We start from the raw sequence: 26,908 nt of genomic DNA on the forward strand, positions 1-26,908 counted from the left end.
CCCCTCTCTCACAACATCTGTTGTGAACCTGAAGAAAATGAGACCATCTAACATGCTAACCATTGTAATGTTAACCCATTAACACAGATGCCAATAACTTCTAAAAACAGCCCATACATTCCCCAGACTAACCCGACAGTGAATGGCAAAGGCTCTTGATATTGGAATAACTTTTGTGTGTGTTTCACATACATAGCATATTGAAACACATGGGGGCAATTGCTTTGTCAGCTAGCTTAGCTGCGCTTTAGAACTGTACTACTTAAACTGGATGTATCATGAGTTTAATGCACAGATAAGTGTTAAGCTAAACATGATTGCTGTGTAAAAACACACACCGGTTCAGCTGATTCACAGTTAAACTGTCTGGAAACCAGAAGTTGGAGATCTACCCAGAACCCGAGCCCGTCTATATAGATGTTCTCTGCCAGAACATAGTTAACAAGAATGCCACTTAATGACATAATTTAGGATTCTTTGCAAGTTGGATCCTGGATGTAATATAAATATTACAGGCTATTGTAATTGTTATTAGGCTTATATATTTATTATAGAATTGACTTCACATCTGCCAAAAATAAAGTTTATTTCCCTGCAATAAATATATAATAAGACCCTTCCTGGATCCTGTCGTCATTGAAGTGTCTGAAAGGGAACTAAAGTTACAACTTTATTGTAACCCCTGATTTCTAAGCATTTTGGTCTGGATCGTGTTTGAATTATTATCATTACTCAAGGACGTGCATACACATTTGTTTTGGATAAGAGTGGCTGTGAAATAAATAAATATGTTCAATCGCTAAATTGTTTGTTGTAAATCTATAATACACTAAATAGTGTTGAAGAAACACTTGGACTTTCCATATTGGCCTGAATGTAGGACGGGGGGGGGGGGGGGTGGGGTTCTACTTCAGAAATTACATCTATACATTAAGAACAGCAGATGGCAATTCATCTGAGATTGTTCAGTGGTATTAGAAATCCCAGTAAACTAGTTTATTTTTATTTAAATAACATTCATTTGAAAATGTGATTACATTTTATTTTTATTTAAATGTGGCAATTTCATCTAAAAGATGTAGAATATATATCACTGTACCGTGTTTTATTCAGTGTATCTTATTAAATTGATATCAAATGAAATGATTTCTTTAAAAAATAAGATTTGATCTTCAAAAAGTCTTTTACCAAAAAAGGTGCTGAAAAATGGGGGGTCCTTTTCTAATCAGGGACATTCAGCTGATATGGCATGTTCTCTGCCATTTTTCCCAAATGGATTTTTTCAAATACCCAAAAATTGCACTCCTCCAACAGTATTGGCACTTCTTATTGCAATGTCCCAAGAAGGCACACTGCATGTTATGGCACTGCTTATGTTTAAGCCTGACATATATGTAGCGGGAGCAGTACAGTGGTGCAAATGGGTAGCACTACTGCCTAACAATATGGAGGTTTCACGTTCGGGGTGCGTCTGTGTTCAGTTTGTTCCTTGTCCCTGTGTTCAAGTGGGTTTCCTCTGGGTATTCTGGTTTTCTACCACAGTCCAAAAATATTCAGGTAATGTCAATTGGACATGTTATATTGCCCATAGCTATTAGTGTAAGAGTGGGTGTCAATGTGTCTTCACCCTGTGATGGACTGGTGTCTTATTCAGGGGTTGTTCTGATTAGTTGTCTACCTGGTGGCCCTGTGGTGCTTGGCCCCGTCATTGCTGCTTGCAGCTATATTGTTTATTTTAATTGTTTCAAGCTAAATTTTACATAATTTAATTTTTTAGCTTATATGCTAGTACAACCACGGGCTAAAAACTACACGTCCCATGAAACCACGGAGCTTTCTCATTCCCGCTCGCCGGCCTTGCTAGCTAGAGTGTGGGTAATCATTGCTATCAGCTATCGCTATAACAGCTATCTTGCAAGCTTATCTTTAGCAGTCATCGCTATCAGCAATAGCAAGCTCATCGCTGGCAGCAATGGTGTCGTTTAGCCATATTCTCCTCTTCTTTGAGGATGAGACCTGAAGTTTTCAGCGGGTGAAAACCATTATAAATCAGGGCATGTGGAGGAATTTAGTTGTTTTGTGGGCCATATCACCGGGTTGGTCAGGGCGAGCATGAGGGATAAGACCTACAGGTTGTCAGTGAGTGTAGGCCAGTGTAACGTTAGGTAGCATAGCTAACCAGCTAGCTAGCTAGCAAAGTCAGTTTACCACATCACCACCCATCGAGTGGACTGATTGTTAGCCCACGATTTTGAATGATGAAAAATGCCTGAAGCCTTTGAGACATATCTACAGAGTCAGAAACACCTTGATTTTTAAGCAAAAAGATAATACTGCTTACACGTATAGATTTGGGCACTCCACTTGAGTGAAAATGCATATTCAGTTAGCTACATCTGATAGACGTCTCACTGATGGTGTGCTTACAGAGATAACCTTCACAGTTTCCATAATGTAAAACTATGCTGTGGGGCATTTGGGAAATCTGAAAAATTTGCAGTCATTCACATATGTATGCTGGCTGCAGTCCGGGACAAAACACTGAACCATTTTATAATGATTACGGTTGTTTGTTAGCTAGCTGACTACCAACTGTCATCGTCTTTGCTACTGTGCCTTCCACTTAGCAAACCTAGCTGGGTTTTCTCAGAGCCAACTGTTTTCTAAACCGAAGATCCCAGAATGGCTCGATGAGATGGTGGTATCTGATTTGTCAGGATGTTCCCCCTGCACTGCTCTGTTGGATATGTTGTTCGAAAAGTGGACTACAAAAGGAACTACAAATCTTAAATCTTAACATTTTCAGAAAATATCGAAACATTTGATGAGTCCAAATATATCCTCACACTGAACAGTTTAATTCAGTAAATTCCCAGCTCCTGAAACGAATCCGAACTTGAGTAAAGATGAATAGTGTGCGAAGTCCATTGTAATTTTCCATAGAGAATTTACTTCCGACACCAGCAAAGAACCAGTGATGACGTACCCACCTCTGTGCCCTATACCCCAACTTTGGACACCAACTCCATTACAACGTATCTGCTTTGAGTGCTGGAAATGCACTCCTAACAGCATCATCAATTTTCTCCATGGTCATGTGTCACCTGAGCCATAGAGACATTAGGCATCCTTTTTATTAAAAAAATATTAATAATCAAAACCCATAATTATTACAGTTTCGTCACCAAATGCAAAGAAAACTTCACTTTGTTTAGCAGAAAGAACAGGCAGGATAACCAGGCACAACACTTTAGCACATCACTACATCTTATCCAAATCTACACACACAGAGTAGCTCAGTGTTTCTCAGTCCTACTCCTGGAGGCCCACTGTCCTACATATCTTCTGTCTAGCCTTGCTGCTTGATTAAATCAGGTGTGCTCAGCTAATCAAAAGTGCCACTGATGAGTTTAGTCAGGTAGATGGAGCAAGGATAGATAGAAGAAATGCAGGACAGTGGGCCTCCAGGAGTAAGACTGAGAAACACTGGAGTAGCTAATGATAACTGAAACTGAGGGGGCAGTTTCACCCATGAACTAGGTCCAGGAGAAGATTGCTGTCACAGTGGTGTGTTGGTCAGAACACAGGAGTCAGGTTTCCAGTTCAGAGCTTTATTGAGGGGTTTCTGTGCTTGACAGTGTGTGTGGTGTCACTGATGTGTGTGTGTATGTGTGTGTGTGTGTGTGTGTGTGCATTTGTTGGTGTGTGAGCCCACCTTACACAGTGTTTGTTTGTATGTATATCTGTTTAATAAATGAGAGTACTTACACAAAAAGCAAAAACACGACTTGACTAAAACAGTATGTGTGCTGCTATGCGTTCACTCATTTCCCTTGCACGCTACTCTTGGTTAAGCAGCGCAGCGCTTCTCTCACAACCGCGGTACGCACAATTCGGCTGTGATCTAGTAGCGGCTAGGTTTCTTTACAAATGTTTTATATCTTATGCAATTCAGCAGGAACTCAGCTTCTCACACCTTCTGTCAGCCTGCCTTAAAGAAATAAACTTAAACTTACCTTTACCCCCTAAAGCAAAAGAGCTTCTCTTCAAAGTATTTAACAATATATATCCTTCAGTGGAACTCCTTAGACAAAGGTTCAACTTTGATCACAATAACTGTATATTCTGTCTTTACAGCAATACTTTCTGGCATGATACAATATGTATGATTGGCTAGAATCAAAAATCTTTTCTCTCTCCCATTTTACCAGAAATTATATTACATTTGGAGTCATACTGGAGGATAAGAAAACTGAATTTCTGTTTAATACTTTGTTTATTTTAGGTCATTTTTTATCCATAAATGTAAATGTATTAAGACTAGGGCTGTCAACGTTAACGCGTTAACGCTCGTTCGCGATTAATTGCGAAACTTTAACGCGTTAATGTTTTAACGCAAATTAATCATATTATCAAGTTTGACCGTAACTTCCTTCCGTAATTCCAGCGCGGATATTTAGGCTACCTGGCTGAATTACTGAAAGGCGTGGCAAACGCAGATGTGCTGAACGGCAAATTTCGTTTTAACCCTTTCACATGTAACTTATTTGTTATGGTAGGCCTATGTAGCGCGCGCGTTAGCCTACCTTATGTGGTTCGTTATGTTTTCATCTGCGTTAAGTTTCTTATAGATTTCAGTTAGCATTTGCTATATTTATAGAGTTAAATAGCTGTTTCCTCAAAGCTAAAATTAGCTAGAATTTCTCCAATCTAGTGTTCTAATCGCACCAGTTGTAGCATATGCGCTAAACGGCTAATCACACCGGTGTGACCGTACGGTCTTATCCCGAATGTTTTATGAATAGCCCCGGGTCTCTTTTTGTTTTTTAAAACAAAAATAAGAATGATAATTAAAAAAAAATAGCCCCGGATCTATTCATCTGCCATTCCAATCATGCATTAAAGCCCTCAAAAATAACATGATATCGTTGATCAAAAATGCAAGTATGTTTTGGGGCCTCTGTGTGTCATTCAAGCAGTGGATCTGCTTCACACTACTTGGCACGCGCGCATTTTGTGTGAGCACGAGAGAGCGCACACCGGTTACAGGGCTTGTCATTGTTGGCATCTGGTGGTAGCTAGCTAGCTAATTCATTAAGGCAAGACTTGAAGGCTATGGATATAAGAAGCTTTTTCAAAAAGAAAAAGGATGAAAGCAACGAGGCGCAGGCGAGGCTAGAGGAGGTGGAGGAAGAATTATCTCCTGTTGCTGTAGCAGCAGATGAGTCAGGACGTGAGTACCGCTGCCTCATCTACACACAACAGAAGCAGAAGCTATGAGACCAGGCTTGGTCAATTTTCAAAATTAAACAAAACATTGGCAACATACAATCTCCCATATGACTGCTTCATCAACGTCAAGGCTCTTATTTTTTCTTAGGGTTTTACTCCTGCTGCTGAAAATAAAAATAATAACGAAGTTGAATGAAAACTCAGATCGCTCTCGTTTTGTTTATTTTGATTTCATGTTGAGAAAGCCAGCCTATGCACCTGACCGGAACCCTTTGGTAGAGCACAGTGTCTCACATCATATATTCATTTTACTCTTAAATAAATAAAAACTGTGCAATTATCCGGTGAAAATCTAAAGATTTCTGGGCAATGTTTCAGGATTCTTACAATGCTTCTGCTGATTGCACTGCACTGCAGGTAGAGGAATCGATGACGCTAGCTAGCGGGATTTACGGAAGAATAATCGTTTCGTCTGCTATTTGCTCCACAGCAGTGTAGTCTACTGTAAAAACAATGCACGATGCTAACGCGTTGTCTTACACAAACATTTAACAAGGATGTATATCAACCTCCTCTCTCTACAGACAATTATAACATAACCAGTTTTACAGAAGGCAAGACACTTCCGTTGGCATAGATGCACACAACAATCTGTCCCCAGTTCTTCAACCCACAGGAATTGATGCAGCACTGATGTGGGGGAGTAACCACTACTTTATATTGTTCAAAATCTTTGGCCCTGTTGGGGTTCCTATTGGTGGCCAAAGAATACGGACAGGTCAGAGGGCAAATGGTGACCTGGGGGCTGTCCTTGGGGATACGCCTGTGCCTCAGGTTACCTGTGGGACCCGCAGGACCCGTTTGGGCAGGTTTCAAGTGGTTTTAAAAGGGTCTGTGAGAGGTGGGAGTGGTGTGAACAAACAGCGGCAAAACAATGTGGCCGTTTTTAATGCTAAACTTTGAATAATTAGGTCAATCACATTGGTTGAACTGGAATTTACTTTCTACAGGTGAGATGTCAATGTTCTTTGCCCTGACAAACATCCCCAGTAAGTGAAACATTATCTGTGTTATTGTTATGTGCAAGTAAAATTGTCTGGGAGCATTAAAGAAGTGTAGACACAATTTCTTCTTTTTTCAGTCCTACTACCAATATTAGAATGTGTGTGATTATTGTGTGACAACCCCCTGCCTGTTAAGATCCGTGGGAAACCTGGGCCTCAGTTATACAGCAGAGAGAGACAACAACAGTAATCACCATTTAAAGAGTAGCCTCCTTTGGACCTGGTGGCTATTTCAGCATGGTGAGCCTGTAGGTAAGGGTGAGAAGAGTGATTAAGCAGCACAGTTTTGCCTGTACCACAGGACAATTGCTGCCCCCCCCCCCCCCCCCCCCCCAATCAGTGCTGTCGTAAATTGCTGTGCTTTTTAAATTGTGCTTTTTAAATCGTTTCTTGTTGCCGCCTTAACCCTGACGCTCATTGCGCCGTTTGAAGTTGTTGAAGTTTGCCGTTTGAAGGTGTATCGTATTAGTTGCCCTATAGGCTGTAATTGTACAAATCTGAAGCATCTGCTAAATAAATAAATGTAAATGTAAATGTAAATGAAGCCACGGTAACTGGGAAATATTTCTGATGTTGTTTACTGGAAGCATTTACATTTACATTTACACTTATTTAGCAGACGCTTTTATCCAAAGCAACGTACAAAAGTGCATACAGTAAGTATAGCAACAGCACAGGGACAGGATGTATATAGTTCCACAATGAGACAGTAGTTCTCAGCTGAGAGCGAAGTCTGTTTGAGGACGCAGTACTAGCTAATTTATACAACTACAGGGTATAGGGCAACTAACAAGATTCGAATTCAAAACAGCGCAATGAGTGCCAGAGTAAAGGCGGTAACAAAAAACAAAAAAAACACAGCAATTTTTAACAGCACTGATCCAGATGGGGAGCTGAAAGATGACAGCAGACAGGAGTTGGGAAGTGACTGGTCGGGGGGGCAATTGTGTGATAGGTCAGTCAGCGTCCAAATAAAGTGTTGTGTCTTCTTTCCACATTCTGCACAGGTTGGAAAACCATGTTAAACACTTCAAAAAAAAAAAGAAACATTGTGCCAAGAGTAAAGATGTACAGGAACAAATGTAGTGAGTTCTATGAAGTCTGGAGTTAGGTTAGAGGGGTAGCATAGTGAAATTACAATGATTGATTTTTACCGTGAACGGCTAGTCAAGGATGTTCAATTACAATAAGTCATTTTCTCTAAAATATGCTATAGGAAAGCATTCGCATTTAAGAGTGCTTTAGGGTGGGTCACTCACCTGGTTGGTTAGTTTAGCATGAAGAGCATGAAAGGGAAATTTCTGCTAGTCTCTTAGGATTGTGAAATGGCTGCATACACGAGGTGTTAGTGTCAGCAGATTAGCAATGTTTCTGTGCTTTTGAAAAGCTAAAGTTCCACTGCAGTAATTATTCAGTCATTCCAGTTAAGGGCGATTCCAAGCATATATTTGGGATAATGAAATATTTGAAAATGTTTAGTCAGGTAATACTGTGTGCATGTGCTACTGTATGTTGTTATTTAGGTAGTCAGTGTAATGTGTGCATAATGAATATGGTGAATTGAAATGAACGTTTCACAGAGTTTGCTGTTGCTGTTTGAGTGAGAGAAACCAGTGCACAAAATCAGTGCACTTCCCCAGGATATATTTAATGTAATCAGTTAAAAGAGAATGTGTTGAATCTATGAATGTTTGTTGTTTCTGTGCATGTTGAGTTCTTGCACTGGTAAGAATATAAGGGGGAAAAAAGAAATATGCTTCAAAATAATTCTGACCATTCAACCTTTAACATTAAATGTTGCATCTTCTACATTCTACACAGAATCTAGAATAGTTTGCTCCCGGCCCAGGTAACCCGAGGCCTGAGCGGGTAACATTCTTCCACAATGTAGCTTGAGTCTGATTTTTCCATACAACTTGTTCCCACAGTTTCTGCAGTCCTGGGAGTAAAGATGTCATACACTAATTTTAGGCATTAGTTGTCATAACAGTAAACTTTATGGTTAAATAGTGTTATGCGCATACAGCAGATTTTGCCCAAATAGGGGAAAGGTGTGCCACCATAAATCTGCTCCTATGTACAGATTGTACTGATGCCTGGCACAGAGCTATCTGCAAACACTACCAGCACTTCAAAAAGAAAGGAATCTGTAATGGGATGCATGTAGTTGTTTATGAGGAGAATGACTATGACAACACAGTCCTCATAGTAAATCTGTTACAAATTTTTTTAGCAGAGTCTGGGGAGGAGGAACAACAGTCAGGGGACTATGTAGACCAGAGTTTCCCAAACCTCTCCTGGAGGACCCCTTGTCCTGCATGTTTTAGATCTCTCTCCGTTCCAACACAGCTGATTGAAATGATCAGTTTGTTATTAAGCAGCTTCAGGAGTTCATAACGATGGAGGGACTCTCATTGTAGGAAGTTGAGCTGGTGTTCACTCACCTAACATCCAGAGAGCCCTCATAACACTGATTTTCTCTGTCTCTCTTTCCAGATCACATCTCTTCAGTCTCTTCAGACATACTTAACTGGGTAAGAAGGACACAGTCACTAGTTCTGTGAATAATTTTCTTTGTGAAAGGGAGAATATTCATTCCTTGGTCATTGCTTCCAGGGGAGAGCCTTTGCCTTACGGAATGTTGTGGCAGCAGAGAAGAGAGAGGTGGCCTATCTTCAGAAGCAGTGAGTTCATTTTCCACTAAAAGTTGATTAAATGGGCTATTAACGTGCATATGAAATGGTAAAAGATCTACATGTCTAACAACCTGTTTCTAAAAGTGTTATCAGCAGTAGAGATGGGTACAGTATATTCAGTGGGCTTCTACTAGTACAAAGTAATACTGTCTGAACGGTGTGCTTCTGTTGGTTTGTAAGCTGGAAGAGCATAAAGCTGAATTGGCTGAATGGAAGAAACCAGTCAGCAAGCCAACACCTGACTTCTTTAACCAGCAGCCCAGCTGTCCGATTCTCAAAGAGGTGAACTCTTGCCCACTGAAGATTTATCTTTCCTGCCAAAGTTACATGGTAATTAAAATACACTCTGCCCTCTTTGAGTGCAGTTTCTGGTGTCTTGTGGGATTCTCTGTATTTCAAGTCCCATAGCACCCCTCTCATGAGCAGACATACTCAAACACAATCTGCAAATGCAACAGATTGTAATGAAATTGATGTTATATCTTTTCTACTTTATGTAGTTTGGTTAGATTGTTGAACTAGCTAAAGACTGGCCAAAATGTATTGTCTTTGTACTTGAACTTGTAATTAGCTACACTATGGTCAACATTAGCACTATTCACAGTATTGAGGTGAACAGGAGTATTCAAGGAGGCAAAGAGTTTACTTGCCAAGAATCTGAACATTGTAATTCTGTAATCTGAGTTAATTCCCAGGTCATCGTATGTTTTCTTATGCAGGTAGAAGACAACTGTAGTTCAGGAAGAACGATGGGCTCGGATCTCTATGAGATTTCTGTCTGAGAAGAGTCAGCAGCTAGAACACATACTGTAGATAATATACACATATACTGTAAATAATATTTCCTGTTACATGCAATTATTCATTATTATAAACAAAATTATTCAGTTTCCTTGTCTGATTTGTGTCAATTTTTGCTCCAGAAAAAGTGAAGATGCAATGAGATAAATGTGCTCTGAGCAGCAAGAAATGTTGATCTAGTGATGGTATGAACAACTGTTCCTCATGTGTGCCTAAGTTGAGTATAGTCATATATTCAGCCTAGATGTTTGCTGAATTTAACGTTTAATACTTTCTGCCATAAGCACATGGTAGCTAAAATACACGCCTGGATTTAAATCTTTGTCTTGGAGATGGGATTGTCAGTTATGCAGTGAATGGTTTAAATAATTTAAACAGATTTGTAACAAGTTGTTTGTATGCAATAGCATCGTCGTCGGGGGGTCGGGGAGAGAATACAAGTCTGACAACTAGAAGAGGGAAATAAGTCTTCACACCATATGCACTGGCCAGAACAGTCTGCTCTACAACCTTGGAGCAACTGACTGTCCCTTCCCAAAGGGGTCACTCTTCCTACCCAAGATGCCTGTCTGGACTAGCTCACCAGTGATAGTGGTGGTGGTAATGGTAGTGCATGTACTTGACTTCTCATAGTTTTCTGTTTAGTTTCAGGTTAGCACAAGTCATCTTGTGGTGGTGCTTGAATGGTGTTCTAGTCACACTTACTGGTCTGAGAGTGTTGATAGCTTGGCCTGACACTGTTGCTTAACTTGGTGATAAAAGACTCACATCAGCACAATACTGTTTAATTTACTTATTACATCTGGCAGGAGAACTGACAGACTAAACACAGGACAACTCAATTGCAGAGTTCAGACAGCACTGTGCTTGCAAGAGACTAATGAAAACAGGTTTTGGGAAGAAAAAGAAATGAAAACATCTTAAGAACATGAGTTTTGAATATAAGGCTTCGATTATTATATAGATGTTGATGAGAGAGAGAGAGATTTCTCAATGGTTAAGCTTGGTGCACTGCAACTGGCTAAAGCAGTTTAGCAAAGCCAAAGGCACAGATTGGATTTGCACAGCTGCTCCAAAACCCTTTTTTGCCATTTTCCTTTCAAAATGACCACCAGGAGGAATCCACCATGTGGACATAATCTTTGTAAATCTATAAAACATAAGCTTGTGCTCACAGTGACATACCAGCAGCAACAGGCAACTTTTGTTGGAAACATTTGTTAGAGATTCTGCTCCATGCTGACATGATAGCATCACGCAGTTGCTGCAGATTTGTCGGCTGCACATTCATGCTGCAAATGTCCTGTTCCACCACATCCCAAAGGTTCTCTATTGGATTGAGATCTGGTGACTGTGGATGCCATTGGAGTACACTGAATTCATTGTCATGTTCCTGGAACCAGTTTGAGATGACGTGTGCTTTTTGGCATGGTGTGTTATCCTGCTGGAAATAGCCATTAGAAGATGGGTAGACCATGTCATAAAGGGATGCACATGGTCAGCAACAATACTCAGGTAGACTGTGGCATTTAAACGATGGTCAATTGGTATTAAGGTGTACAGGTGTACCTAATAAAGTGGTCACTGACAGTGTGTGTGTGTGTGTGTGTGTGTATATATATATATATATATATATATATATGTACACATGTGCCTGTGTAGAAATGCAGAATGCAGAGCCAGAATCTACAGTGCAGAGGCAGAATCACCATCTAATTATTAGCCACATCAAAGTAAAGGTACCCCCTCTCCTGTATCAGCAGTATTAACCATAGAAATTCTAGCAAATACAAAATGATGGATGTCTTGCATTTCTAGTGAAAGTGAAAGTGCATGTCTACACAGGCACACGTGTCTCGTCCCTGTCTAGGGACCCGGGAAGTAACAAAAAAAAAAAAAAAAAACAATGCAGCAACAAAATTATGGATACTCTTAACTATACTAGAAGAAAAGAAGAAAATAGCCAAGAAAATAACTACGGCTCTCTCTCTGCGACGGCTCTTCAAAACAGTCTCCAGTACCACTCTTCAAACACCAGAAAATGGGCTTTTTAAATGTTGGCACCAAAAAGGGGACCAATCACCTCCGAGCAGGTGGAGTGATTAACCAAATGCGAGAACGGGCATGCCTGCAAGGATTGACACATGCACACACACGCACACATACACAGAGAAAAAAAACAGCATCCAGAGCACCCATGGGACGTAACAACATGGCACTGCTAAAAGCCTTCTGGCTTCCAGCCACATGAAAATAACACAATGCCCCAGGTCTGAGACAGTGACATAAGCCATAGCAAGTACACAAAAATACCATGGCAGCTAAGCCAAGAAGAAATCAGGTAAAAGCCTACTACAGGTGACACTACCCTCATGATTGCACGAACACTGGATGTAACACATCATAGAAATGACCTCACAAAACCATAGCCAGTCATATCCTACAGTTCAAGGGCATGAACTGTTGTCACTAAATATGCCACTACAACTCATAGAACTCAAGCTCACACTCATGTCTCTGCATTTAAACACAACAGCATTCTATTGGAGTATTGACTCAATAGGTACAGTATGAGGCACATCACATTGGCAGATCCAGAATCCCAAATGGAGCAAATGTCCAAAGCAGTATTGACGTAGAGCGACTCCACCTCAGAGGCCTCACCAACCCCCACCAAACCTGCCTGCATGTTAACATACAGAAGCATGTGGCCCAACTCCCACAATTCCTTTTATCACCAAAGGCAAGTTGGAAATCAAGAGAGAACTTTGTGTCTCTCTGGGTCCTCATGGTAATGACTGTTTGGGTTACATGTTGTATTGTTTCTGAGGAGAATTCCTCTGCACTATGTAATCTTCTCAGTTTAATAACTAGTGGAACAAGGAACAGCAAAGGGATTGAAGCTACAAGTAAATTACTGACCCGTAGGTCATTTATCCTTTCTGGGCAGTGTTTTTCTTAGGACCAGATTCCATCAAATATATGGGCTTTGCATTTAACTTTGAATGACTGGATGAAGAGCGCAAAGAATTAAATAGCCCCTGTCCTCACTTAAACATCCACAAAGCCAGTCTGTGTATGTGAAAGTGTAAAGCAGACAACATAAAAAACTCAACACCACTTAAATAGGAATGTAGAATCTTCTACAACTTTGTAAACCTGACCAAACATGGAGACACATTTCATCACATGACACCTCTAAAGGATAAAATAGTTTTATTTATAGTCTTATAGTAAAGGTAGGCCTCAACTTGCAAGACAATTGTTGGCAGTATGTACAACATACCTGTAACTTCCATGGAATGGAATCAGACAAACAAAGATCTACTCCGTACACACTAATCTTGTCCAAATAAAGAAAAAAAAAAAAGGGAAAAGCGATACACATACACACATCCCCCAGAAAGGCAAAATGCTTCGTGGGGAGTCTTCTTCTAGAATTTAAATCGGCAACATTTAAGTTTACAGTGTAATGCACAAAACACTGACATGGACAATTCTTCCTCCTTTAATGAAAAAAATAAAATAAAGGTAACTACCTTCAGTTGTATTGATATAACATTCAGTATCTATTTCATGTGTTGGGAAACTAAATATAGCATATTAGTCTATTCCCACTGGCTATGAGAATAATGCAATGTACAAAACATCATGGAGAACCTGTGAAAATATCATATCAGAAGCCTAAACTGTTGAGCCACCTAACTCCATTCACTAGATCAAGCTAAATGACAAAGTACAATAGAGGTCTGCAAATTCTTTCAATACATCACCTTCAGTATAGGGATTTTTATTTGAAACAAATTCAGTGGAAAACCTCAGCCACATTTTGGGCCTGAGGTGGGTTGCTTATACATTTACATTTGTTTCAAAGTAACTTCACATTCTTTTGTGGAAAAAGTATAAATATTAAAAAGGTAAACTACGTATCAGGACAGATTTTCTAAGGTAGGTGAGTAAAGCTCTCTTTCAACAGGCTCTTACTGATCTGAGGAAAGACCTCACCACTGTTTTGATCTTGCAGTACTTGTATGTATGCCATCCATATGACTGGGAAGCAGGGTGGGGGGGGGGGGTACAAAAGCACTGAGTCCTTTAATAGCGAAGCTGCCATATTTGGATTTTTGGATAGTTGTCATTGCTGACATGTGAATGCTGGGAAATCAGAGAAAGCAGGAGGAGAGGGAGAGAGAGAAAGGAAAAGCAGGGGTAACATTGTTATGGTTCTTCTTCCTTCTTGCTGGTTTCCCTCTCTCCTGGGCTAGCATGGAGGGAAGGAAAAGACAGGAGGGAGGGCGGAGTCTCTAGTTGAAGCACACAGCAGGCGGTGGGGGGTTGAGACAGCACCGGGACAGGGGTGGGAAGGCGGGGGGGCGGGCCTAGCTGGACTCCACCCGTAGCTTTTTTCTGTTGGGAGGCTCCTCTGGCTCAGACTCGGAGCTGGAGTCAGACCCCCCGTCGAAGGCAGACACAGCACTGCCTTTGGGGTTGGTGTACAAGCTGCTGTCGGGGGAAGAGTAAGAGGCCTGGAGCTGCGTGCTTCCCTTCACCTTCTCCAAGGCACGAACTGTGGACCACAGTACAGACAGGAGGATACACAGTCAGCTCACTTGTGAAGCTTCTGTTCTCTAACAAACCCTAATGTGTGAATTTACACGTTTTTGTGCGAAGTAGAACACTGTCCATGGCTCAGCAGGACGAGCATGGAACACTGACCAAAGTGCTGAACTGTACGATAACCTCAGATATGCTGCATGTTGAATCTGTGATGCCTTAACCTTAGTCTCAATCATGGCACAGAACATGATGCATCCTATTTCACTAAGAGTGCCTTGGGAGGAGGGCCTACAGCCGAGATGGAATAGACACATCCATTTTTGGTAAGACAGGGCTGTGAGGGGAGGGCCTATCACCAAGGTGGACAAGGGGCACCTGAGCAGCTCACCTTGCTGCTCTAGTAGAGCGTTCTGTCTCTTCAGGTCGTCGATGTCCTGCTGGTGCGTGTGGTTTTTCCGTCTCATGTACTGGATGTACTCTGTGGCTTTGTCTAGGATTTGAGCACGGGAGGCCTGTTTGATAGATTGCTGTCAGCGACAAATGATAAACTAAAATATGACGTAAGGTTGCATTATTCTTATTACACTGCCAAACAGATCCTACAGCAGTGCTCCCCCTGCACATACCATAAGTCTTTAACAGTGTAGGGACATCACTGAGCCTCAACAAAAATACTCAAGGGTTCACACAGTTCACACAATTTTGCCAATCAATTTATCAATCACAATAGCTGATAATCACTGTGATACAAAAGTATGATTTTGTCTCAACACTACTCTAAAACTGCACAGGGATGAGCTGTAAAATTCCCTTCAACTCAACTGCAGACTCAATGGACTTAATTGTGATATTTGACATCATCACTTTAACATCCCATTATGTTCCAATTGTGTATTAGTAACCAGATTTTGGATCAGATCTGTAACACAACATATATAGAAAAATGACTTGCCAAGACTGAATTATCTTGAAATTCAGGTAATTCTCATCCCATTGCTGAGCCAACAGTGAAGTGAACAGTCAAGAATTTATGGCAGACAGTCTGGGCACATAACTGTATAATGCTAATGAACCAATGCTGTGGGACTGAGCCATGGGCTTCTTTTACATGCTGACAAACACTATGGCAGTCATCCAGCTTTATATTCTGAAACATTCATGGCTACCATCATTGCAAAAAACATGACCTAAGGCATGCAATTTTAACCGTTATTTCAATTGCTTAGTGATACAAGCAGTCATGGGTACACTTTAGCTAAGCAAATCTTCTGTCCAACTAACAATCTAGGCAGATATGATCCAACAGTGCAAACATTGTAACTGGCACTTGTGTCTTTGTGCAATGAGATCACTGCAAAACATCTGCACAGCACCTCGCTGACACTAAGGAGTGCAGAGGGCTGGAATGTCATGGAGGTGGGGGGACGGTGTAAACTCGCCATTATGTGCACTCAGACCCTCACATCAGATGGCAAAACAAGAATAGACATTAAATTTCCTCAAATTCTTAGTGTCAGTGGTGCCGTTATTTGGTTTGCGCAATGCACCCTTCTGTCTGGACTCTGCAGCTTCCTCTCTGAACTCTCTCTTGCATCCTCCTGCCTCTTGCCCTCCACAAGCTCAGAAGGCCCCGTCTGGGAAAGAACCCCTGGCATGTTTCTAGGCTTCGGCCTACCACATGTTCCGATGGGACTTGCTGTCTCATTCAGATCTGGTATGCAACGCGGGGACTCTAGGGTTTCAGCAAAGGCATTAAGTGGCAAAGGGGTGTGCACTGCTTGGGGAGCTCTCAAATGTCTCCAAAGATTTCTGTGGGCACTTGTGGCAAATGTGACCAGTAGCCACATCCGTTCAACATGAGTGTGCAGTTCTTCACAGGAAGACTATCCTCCATCCCCCACTCCCTTTCTTACAGGAAGTAAGCTGGGATGTCAAAGGACAGTAACTACACTAAGATCTTTACAATTAATTAGTGCATAGTTACTTTTCAGGGCTTTGCATTTTTAAACACAGTCTAACAACAACACATTTTACATTATCAACATGTGTAATGTGTCTCTTACATATTGATCAAAGATGGGGACTTGAGGCACTTGAGCGTGTTACTACAATGACACATTACCTATGCACAAGAGCATTGCTTTACAAACGGTAATCTTAATATAAAAGTGCCTATGGGAGTTCACCTGCTGTATTTTCAAGATATACCTTATATCACATAACATCAAAATCCAGACCATTAAAATGGGAAATATTTCAAACAACATACCATATGTTCATTCTCTACAAAGGAACAGTTAATGATAAAAATGAGGAAGAGCAGAAAAACTGTAAAAGAGGCTTTTCCTATCATGCTGTTGTTCCAGTGTGGCAAACACTGATCAGTTGCAGCAGGTCTGTACTAACCTTCTCCCCTTGCAGTGCAGGCACAGAGTCCCGTAGACTGTGGAAGCTGTCTTTGATGTGGTCCCTACGTTTACGCTCCAGTGCATTGTGATGTGCCCGTTTGTCTGCCTGCAATGAGAGATTCACATTCCTTTCAGCCCTGGCAAATTACACTGCTTATGATGCTGACAATGCTAAGTGCTGGATGACAGTATGAACACTGCTTATGACGCTAACGATACTAAGCCCTAGATGACAGTATGTGCACTGCTTATGATTCTAACAATGCTACACACTGGATAACAATATGGACACTGCTTACAATGCTATGTGCTGAACAACAGAATACACACTGCTTACGATGCTAACAATGCTAAGTGCTTAACAACAGTATGCACACTACTTATAATGCTAACAATGGCAAGTGCTTAATGACAGTATGTGAGGACTCATTAATGCAACAGCTACTTGAAATGATGGAAGGATGGTAATTCTTTCTAAACCAGTCACTCACCAAGCCAGGCTGATTCTAACAATAATGTGACTTCCCCTTCACTTGTAATGCATATCGAATTTAAGCAAGTCAAATTCATCAGTTCTAACACAAAATTATGATTTTGCCACTGGCTGATATTATCAACTGTGACCAAGCTCCTAGGTTTAACAGTGAAGTGCACTGCAGATAGATTGAATACACTGAGTCCACTAACACCTTATCACAATAAATTACCCACCCTAAGACAAGGGTATAGTTTGCCTTTCGTAATGTGAAAGGGAGGCATGCACCATTATTTACACACAATGTGGAGACACTCAACCCATCCTCCACCAGCTTTTTCCTAGCCTTCCCATTACACATTCAAAAAAAGCCACTTAATCTGCTTTAGACATATTACCAATGCAAGCAGTGTAATAGCTCAGAGCAAATGTTTGAATAACTTACCGATACTACATTTATTCTGCAATTGCATGTAGGCCTAACACTACTGTGGTACTGAATAGAAACAAGGAACATGTAATTATCCTCTTGGCTTGGAGGAAGTAGCCCAAATGTAAGGAGGGCCAGCACCGACACCTAATAAAAACACTCCAAGCTGCAAACAGCACATTTAGCTATTCTTAACTATGTCAGGTTCAAGATGTGGAAAACGCCAGAGAACCAGACAGAGTGACACTAAAACAGACAAAAGCTGAAATCTTCATCAGGTTGATCTATCAAAGCATTTAAAACTCTGCTATTTCTCTATTGTTGTATTTTTGGACATGGAAAGATATACCTCCATGAAGTCTCAACATCAGTGTCTGGACCAAGCAGACTCCTCACCTTCTCTTTTCGTGTATTATTGCAGAGCAGTGTGAGAGTGCTGTTTCACAGGGACATGAAGAAGACACATCTACTCAACTCCAGAGCTACCAGGCAGCCGGCCAGTCTCTTCTCTCAACCCACAGGATGACTGACTTTCCTTTGCCTGTGCTACACATGTGCTGACTTCAGTATTACATTCGTACCACATTAGTGCTGATATAATAGGATATAAGATGCAAAATATAACTGATTAGCAGAATACTTGATTCAGTGCCGAAACATATCAAAGTAACAACACCCTCCAAAGGCTCAGTCAGTTAATATCACTCTCTAAAATGTCTAATGCCTGTTTGTTTTCATTTATGGGACATAACTTCACTCTTCTCAGTTTCGCTGGCTTGATTCTTCTCCTTTTATGCTGCTTTGATTAAAAACTGCCAACTTCGCCTTTTGTTTTCTGTTACCAACCTTGTAATGAAATTGCACAAACTGATATCGAAAATCGTATTTCATATCTCTCCAAACAAAAATTCAGACAAGAAATCTACCAATGTAGTCCATCCCCTTTACTTTTCTGTCAGGGTACTATCAGACAGGACTGAAACCAAAAGTGTGTGGCAGAATTTGCAACATAGGTCCCTTCAGTAGGTCTGCTATACTTTACGGATCCGCACCCTGCATGGGGTTAAGGGTGGGGCTGAAGCTGGATTGGCACATGCCAGCTGACCCACAAACTAGGAACCAGTCAAAACTGAGTTATTGTCAAAGTAGTCCATCTCTGTCTTCAAGAAACATTTGAACACACAGCTCTTCCACTCTCACCTGAGCACCTGAAACATTACCATCTAAAGGAATTTTGCATATCTCAAAACTGTTTCCTACTAAACTTTTAAAAATGTAATTTAAAGGTTTAACACACCAACTAGCTTGTACCTTGTCTGGCCAACCATTGTAACCTGGTCATGCAGCACTTCTAATATTGTTGACTCCTTACCGTTTTTTGTTTGTGTTGTTTTGTTTCTGCCTCACTTGTAAGTTGTTTTGGATAAAAGCGTCTGCCAAATGAATAAATGTTAATGTAAATGTAATTTTTCTGCAAAGGCCAAGCCACTACATATGAACGACTTGCTACCCATGAAGGTTGAGTTCAAATTGAGCCTAGAATGATATTTTTAGTCAAGAGTTTTTTCCTGGTCACATATCAGATTACTGTGATTTCTAAACTCAGCATGTAAAAAAAAAAAAAAGGAAAGGAAAAAAGAGGAAAAACTCAGACTTTACATGCATTTTACCATGTACACCTATTTGGATTCTCTCAAACTTTCTCAGAGACTGAGAAAAACAATCATTCAGAGATCTGTAAATGGTGAGTCAGGATTGTGCAAGGTTTTTTTTTCCTACTTACTACATAGGCTAGGCTAACAGCAGCTACCAACCACAGCTGGCACTGTGGAGCCCTGCCTGCCTAAAACCCGGTGTGTGAGGAGGAGGGCTTGGACACTTTGTGCTTCAAAGAAACGAAACCAAAACCAAGTAAAAATAACCTTCACATAAACGCCATACCTCCCCCTCCACAATCAGCCAATCAGGAGAGGGGCAAGAGGAGCCTGAGCCTTAGTTAACAACAACACTGGACCTTTCAGATCATAAGCCTTTCTTTCTGTAGTATGCCAATACCCCTCCTTGATTAGGGGTGGGTATTGGCACAGATGCCCCGATTCGATTCCGATTCACAAGCTAATGATTCAATTCAATCTGATTTGATTCGATTTCGATTCGATAAGAATGAGATATGAAATACTATACAGCAGCTTTCCATATTTGGAGAGATGTTTAAAAAGCTCTAAAGGGAACACAAATTTACAAATGCAGAGTCACTGGAAATTGTGAAAATCACTAAAGAAAAGGCCAAAGGCTTGTACAGTCATGCGCCGCTTAATGTCCATTCGGACAACGTCCGTTCACATATACGTCCACAGTCCCATAAGGTTATAATAAAATTTAAAAATCCTGATCGCAGAACGGGACGTAGTGGACGTAACCGGACATAGTGAAGGCAGTGCTTCCCGCACGCAACACATCTATCTCATGTCTCATGGAAATAAAGAGATTGTGCTGCCAGGCGTATAATGGTACAGTACATAGTATACCATATAACACATATGTCTTAATAGCCATAATAAACGCCTATGCTTACGTCTTACGTAGCCTATGTACTGTACTTTCTATAGTTGTTTTAATGTGAACTTTGCATACTTACAATTAAAAAGTTTGCCGTGTAACAGTGCATGTTTCGACTCGTAAGCAGCAGCATCCAATCTTGTGCCTATTCCATATAGGTTTGCTAAGTATATAGTATGGTGTTTGCACAATGTCCAAATCACATAACGTCCTATCTCACAGAATGTATCGTGGACGTTAAGCGACAAATGGCTCTATACCAAAGTCTTTTTATTTGAGGAACACATGGGTATAGTTCCTTAAAAACAAAACCAACCTGCATCATTGCCTACTTATTAATGACACGAAGCAGCAATGTGTTTGCATTAGTTAGCTCAGGGAAAGCTAGTTTGTAAGGTACCTACAATGACTGACAAAACATAGCTGACTGCCAGTAGCAACTTTGCAATTGTGAACGTTTTCTTGCTAGCCCAATATAAACAATTAGCTACCTAGCTAACGAACATGAACAACTACGTTTCTCTTGAATCGCGCTAAATTACATTGTATTCATTAGCAAGTGTTGCGGTTCAGTTTAGCTAGCTAGCTAGTTAGGTAGCTAGGTAGTGGTTGGGCACTGTTTAAAGTTAAAGCTAAAAGCTGTGACTGCAGTGCACATATATATGAATATGTATACCAGGCATCTCCACGATTTTGGACACCCTTCTCCATGCATGTTTTTTATTTAGGCTATATCTCTGTACGTATCAAGAGACAAATTGTAGAGCATGGGGAAACCCGACACTGCCACAATAAGCTTCTCCTCCATGTTTCACTGGAACCAAAATGTTGGATCATTTGGTTCAGCAACGTGTGTCATGCTGCCTTCGCCGTGTCGCATCACTCAGTATTTGCATAAACCAGACCTCGAGTCTAGTCTATTTTAGCCCCATCTAGTCACCTAGCTGGCTTTCCAATGGCCACTTGTCTCTTGTCGCTGTAAATCGCCAATTCTCACTGAAAATGAATGGCAGCCGGTCGCTTTGTCTCTCTCCTGTGTCATCCGTGTGACCGTAAGGTTAACCATGGTGAACTTTGAGAGGTCATATCTTTGGGGGGGGGGGGGGGGGGGGGGGGGGTCAACTCAAGTCCCTTTAGGGGCTCCGTAGATTTGCACTTAAAGGATTTAGCCTAAACAATTTGCTTATTTATTTTCGTTTATATTTTATATCTTGCCTAGGCTTAATCCTTTTTTTCATGAAGGAGAAAAGGCATGTAGCCTACCTTTTTTTGTTACTGCGCCTCATTGCCGTTCTGTGTTCTGCATTTAACAATAAACAAGTACTGTAAAACTTCCAATAATTGCTGAGTCTCCAATAAACGCCACTCTCTTATAATCGCCGGTATGCCCAACCCTTTCCGTGAAATAAACGCCTGAATCAAATAAACGCCGGGGAAAATTATATTTATTTTTCATGACTATAAAACGAAAGAGCAGTGGGTTAAAATGCTTACAGCAGTCCTATTTATTTTTTGTGGCTAAAAAATAAAATAAACAATTTTTTACATTAGGCTAAATGAGGTTGTTTTAGTGAATTCAATTTGCCTTACGCATGTTCATCTTTTCACGAATTAGATTAAACATAAATGAACAAAACAAGCTGTCTTTCGGATCATGGCAGCCTAAATTCACAGTGATACTGCTATTCTTACAGACTGTGCTCTCCCGTCATAGGTTGCAATGACAATGTTTAACTTTCTTTATTAGTGATCCCTGTTTGAGTTGCTACTAAAGAGCGCTGTTAATGTATAATGTTTGTTAAGTAGGCTACTTGGGGAAAAAAACATGGTGAATTTTCCTGGTCAGTTCAGCTACCACTAACTTGCAGAAGCCTGAGGGCTCTGGGGTGAAATAAATGCAGGTCTCTTATTATCGCAGAGTCTCCAATAAACGCTGGTAAAGTTAAGTAATTAAAGCAAATAAACGCCTGGTGTTTATTGGATGTTTTATGGTATTTAATTTGTTTTAAAACTGTGTCATCTTTGTCATTTAAAAAGCATCAATATACCTAATAATAGCCTAACAATAAAGCGTATTTATATAGCACTAAAATCAGGATAGATTAAGTAATTTGGAAAAAAAAATGGCGGTAATACCACAGGGGAAATTCCTTCACAGAGACAGCCTTAGCAGTGACCCCAAAATTCCTTTGCCCACCTTTAGCCATGACGCTCTGGTCATACACTGTACAGACCTGTACTTCTGGATTAACCTCAGCAGGCCTTGTACCTGCATCTAACCACACAATGCAGGGTCTAGATTAATGCTATGCCTATGAGCAGATTCTCATTGGTGGCTTCTGGCAGCCAAAAGGGAAAGCTGTGACATTGCTATCTGGCCGCTGCTGTTTACATGTAAATCCATGCTGAGCCACAGGGAGCCAATGAGTTCCACAACACACGGGTGCATGACATGAACGAGCAATTGATCCTTTGAGACTAAGTGTGACCAACTGAAAGTGGCTGCACTGTCAGGAGGTTTTATGATTAAGTAATACATTAAACCATAATGAGGCTTCACAGACTAACTGGACAAACACAGCTAAGTGGAGAGCTAGATCAGAGGAAGCACAACCCATTGTGAATCTGTATGCTGCTTTTTGTGTGAAGACAGACCGCCGAGTGCATTCCCTGAACCCCTTTGTGACACATGGAATTTAACTTCATGATTACAAACATGCTGTGTAACGACATCATAGAAGTGGACTATTCACTGTGACAGGTGTCTGCAGCTGATGAACCCACAGAAGCTAGCAAGCCAAAATATGAGCTGGCATATGCCAGCCAAAAGTACTCCAACTAACCTAAAATATTGAGAGAATAAATTAGAATGGTCTTGGATTTCATACGATTTAGATTTAGATTCTTATATTTGACAAGAACTACTGATACATACTAGAGCCTGACCGATAAATCGGAGTGCCAATATTATCCGCCGATATGAGCTAATTGCAGATAAATTGGTACTGGCATTTATAATGGCTGATAAATGACAAAAAAGAAATGGAAAGAAACGGAAGATGGATCCTTCAACCATGTTATGAGTGTTGTTGTTGCAGACTTTGTCCACCAGAGGGCACATTGCAACTCCTCTGTTGGCAACACACATTTGGAATGCCACAAATCACAACAATCAGCTGATACTAGCAGAGTCGAGCAGAGTAACCCATGACGGAGATCTATGTTCATGGTAAACTGATAATTGTCACATGAAATACATTACTTAAATCATAATAAATATCCCCCATCACTTCTCCTCATAGCCTAAATAAGCCTGACGACATTCATGTCAGCCATGCCTGGTTTTGCTGCAGTAACATGAAAGCCGGTACCGTCAGTCAAACATCAAAATTACACTTAACGTTACAGTAGTTGAGTGATGTAGGCTAAGCTGCTGACAAACTTGATTGTAGGTTTATTTATGAAACAGTGTGGCAGTTCTATCGAGTAAACCAACAACAGTCCAAGCATTTCTCCCTTGTCACTTGTCTCTGGCAACATCACTTACAGCAGCTTATAACGCTGTCCACTGCTAAATTAGGTTACCCACAAAGCTAGCTAATGCCATGTTTATCAGTGGAAGACTGCTAACGTTAATGAGCGGTTAAACAATAGCGTTTACTTATTCTGCCTAAATGAAGCAAAGGTAAATATACAGTATCTGCGACTCACATGTCTGTAGTTACAGTTGGTGCATTGGAAATTATTAACCCTTTAACGCGTACGGTCACACCGGTGTGATTAGCCGTTTAGCGTGTATGCTAAAACTGGTGTGATTAGAACACTAGATTGGATAAATTCTAGTTAAATTTAGCTTTGATGAAACAGCCATTTAACTCTAAGAATATGGCAAATGCTAACTGAAAACTATGAGAAGCTTAATAACACTAATGAAAATATAACGAATCATGTAACACACACGCTACATAGCATAAAAATTAAGTTACGTGCGAAAGGGTTAAACCAGAGGGGACACGTAAATAAACGTTAGCGGAACAAGTATCTAACATGGCTTGGTAGCCAAAGTTATCTAGCTCCTCTTTCAAACGTGTAGTGTGAAATCCCAAAGTCGCAAGTCCTCGTTACAGATAGTCATGTAGTATTAGATGCATTCAAAATCAGCGTTTACTCTAGGTCACTGTATCAGTTTACTGCATATTTTAAGATGGCATATTTTTTTAAACACTTTTGTATTTTTATACATTTGACTCTTATTTATCAAAACTTTAATATATTTTGTTGTACTTTTGTTAAAGTACTATTTATAACAATAAAACAAGTTTATTTTTAAACTGTATCATGTCATGTTATCTTGGTGAGGACTCAAATAACTACACATAACAAATGTAAGGGAAAATCTTTGTTTATGTTATGTGTTTCTGGGGAAAAAAAGAATATCGTCCGATATGTCATTATCGGATTTTTAAATCCTCAAATATCGAAATCGGTATCGGTCTTAAAAATCCTATATCAGTTGGGCTCTAGTACATACGCCATGTACTCTACACATCAATACTACATGCATGCAACTCAAGAAGCAATAACTTAATCTGTGCCACATTTTTTCATATGCCTGTTCGCTTGGCATCGACTGTCGTTCGTGAAGATACTATTTGAATTTGACCAGTGCGTAACCCACGACAAAATGTGGGATTAGATTCGCGCTAGAATCAACAATGACAATAAAATTTTCCCTATTTCAAATCCCATTTTAACCTAGCCTGGAAGCTAGCTAGGTCATAAACGTCCACGACAGTCAGGAATCCTGTCGACCTCCGGGCATTCCAACAATAATGCTGTCAGGTAGTGATGCAATGACGTTATCAGTCATTCCCTACACGCAGTTTATTGTGATCAACACATACATCAACCCAGCCTAATCAGAAAATCTGACAGGTGTTCCAGTGATTATCTTGGCAGCATTCAACAAAAAAGCTACAGATACCTAGATAACGTTAGCTAGCTAATTGGCTGCCTAGCTCCTTAATTTATCTGAAGAAATGGGTTGTCACAGTAATTTAGTCTAAATCTAGGACGCGCTGTGACTTGTGGGATGGAATTGCCATGTAATGTTTAAGAATTTTCAAAAGCAAATTTTTATTAGTATTCATGAATGCCAAATATAGCTACATTATGGATGGCCATATATGATAAATATCAAACATGACAACTGCCTACACGACTGATGCCAGCTAACCAGCGCTAGCTAAACGTTTTCCACATCCGCCTCTGCAATGGCCTATGTAGCCGTAGCTAGCTATAGCGACCAGTCCCGTTTTAAGCAACAGCAAGGTTGGGACTAACTAGCTACTTAGCTAACTCACATTGCTCTTCGGCCACTGCTTCGGCTTTAGAAGTCCCTCAGTTCCAGCAATGCTTGCTCAATTGCCAGCCTCTATTTACTTTACCCACCCGGAAATAATCTCATATTTCAATGCAGGATCTACGTTCATCATTAAATTTCTAAACGTGACATATCTCTCCGTTAATTACGCACCACAGAGTGAAATCTCGGTGATTCTTCCTGTAAAAAAACAGAACAGAAAAGTGCAGTTGTATAATTGTAAGAAACGTTAATAATCGCTAATAACATTAGTAAACTAATGCTGGGAAACAGACACAGATTATTTGAAGCCGATCGTAAATCTAGGTAGCTAGCTAGTTATCCAGCTAGCGTTAGCCATGTGAACCGCAACCGCACTGGGAATCTCACTCAAGGCTGCCGATCTCTTCCTTAATCTAGCTACCAATCAGCAGTCACAAGACCAAAATACAGAAAAGCACAATGCGTTCTTATTCTCACCATTTAGCTAGGCAGCCAGCTAGCCAGCTAGCTACACAGCTCGACAGCTAAGTAACTAATTTTAACTGAAGTACACGATATGAATCCTCTACTCACGTCACTGTCGACCTCGATGTCATCGTTGTCACTCATGCTTCGGAGAAATATCGGATCAAATAAAAAAACAATGCCTAAAAACAAAATTAAATAGACAGAAATCTTAACGATATAAACACCCTACCAAATCTTACTGCAGGGACGGGACGAGATCAACGGACTCTTTCCACACGTGACTCGCCTACACACGGACATTTACAATTACACGACACGCATAGTGCGGCTGCCGTCAGGCGTCTGGGGATTGTAGTTCAAAAAGTTCACTTGCCCTCACCATGGAATGGAAACAAGTAATTTTAGACTACATTCCCCACAATGCCCATAAATTTTGGCGCTTCCAGGCAACAAAAAGCGGAGCGTTTCTTCCGCATAGACACAGGGAATTGTAGTTTATGAATTCACTGGGTACAGAGGCCATGATGAGGACACGTGGATAGACATTTCCAAGCCAAGTTTGAGGCTCGCCACTTTCCCGGCGGCATATGTGGATGGCAGCAGATTATCAATTAAAACATGTTGTTATAACTCAGTTGACAAACAACAACTGTGATAGACTGATTTCGTATGAATGTGGTTGTCACCTACGTAAAATGTAATCTGTAATTGCCATCAAAAACAACAGAGACAGAGGAATTAGTACAAACATATTCAGAAATGGACCCTTAGGTTTGAACATAAGATAAATATTGTATCATGACGTATGGTGCAGGCACACATTATCCATTTATGTAGGTGAATAATTACTTAA

General features: G+C 40.6%; 1 protein-coding gene across 4 annotated transcripts; it reads right to left on the reverse strand.

Annotated features, from left to right (window-relative positions):
* Positions 1–13,042: 13,042 nt before the first annotated feature.
* On the reverse strand, positions 13,043–26,329 carry LOC118792131 (protein max). 4 transcript variants are annotated; one of them, XM_036549855.1, is made up of 5 exons: positions 26,161–26,329; positions 25,759–25,785; positions 16,757–16,864; positions 14,739–14,862; positions 13,043–14,360 (listed from the first exon to the last, which is right to left on the reverse strand). In XM_036549855.1, exons 1-5 carry the CDS (start codon positions 26,194–26,196, stop codon positions 14,173–14,175), a joined length of 483 nt encoding a protein of 160 aa, XP_036405748.1. In that variant the 5' UTR covers positions 26,197–26,329; the 3' UTR covers positions 13,043–14,172. The 4 variants fall into 4 exon arrangements, with proteins under 4 accessions (XP_036405748.1, XP_036405747.1, XP_036405750.1 ...); XM_036549854.1 differs by having other exon boundaries at positions 14,739–14,877; XM_036549857.1 differs by lacking the exon at positions 25,759–25,785.
* Between the last annotated feature and the right edge of the window lie 579 nt (positions 26,330–26,908).

Source organism: Megalops cyprinoides, chromosome 17, assembly GCF_013368585.1.
Source record: "Megalops cyprinoides isolate fMegCyp1 chromosome 17, fMegCyp1.pri, whole genome shotgun sequence".
Classification (NCBI taxonomy): Eukaryota; Metazoa; Chordata; class Actinopteri; order Elopiformes; family Megalopidae; genus Megalops; species Megalops cyprinoides.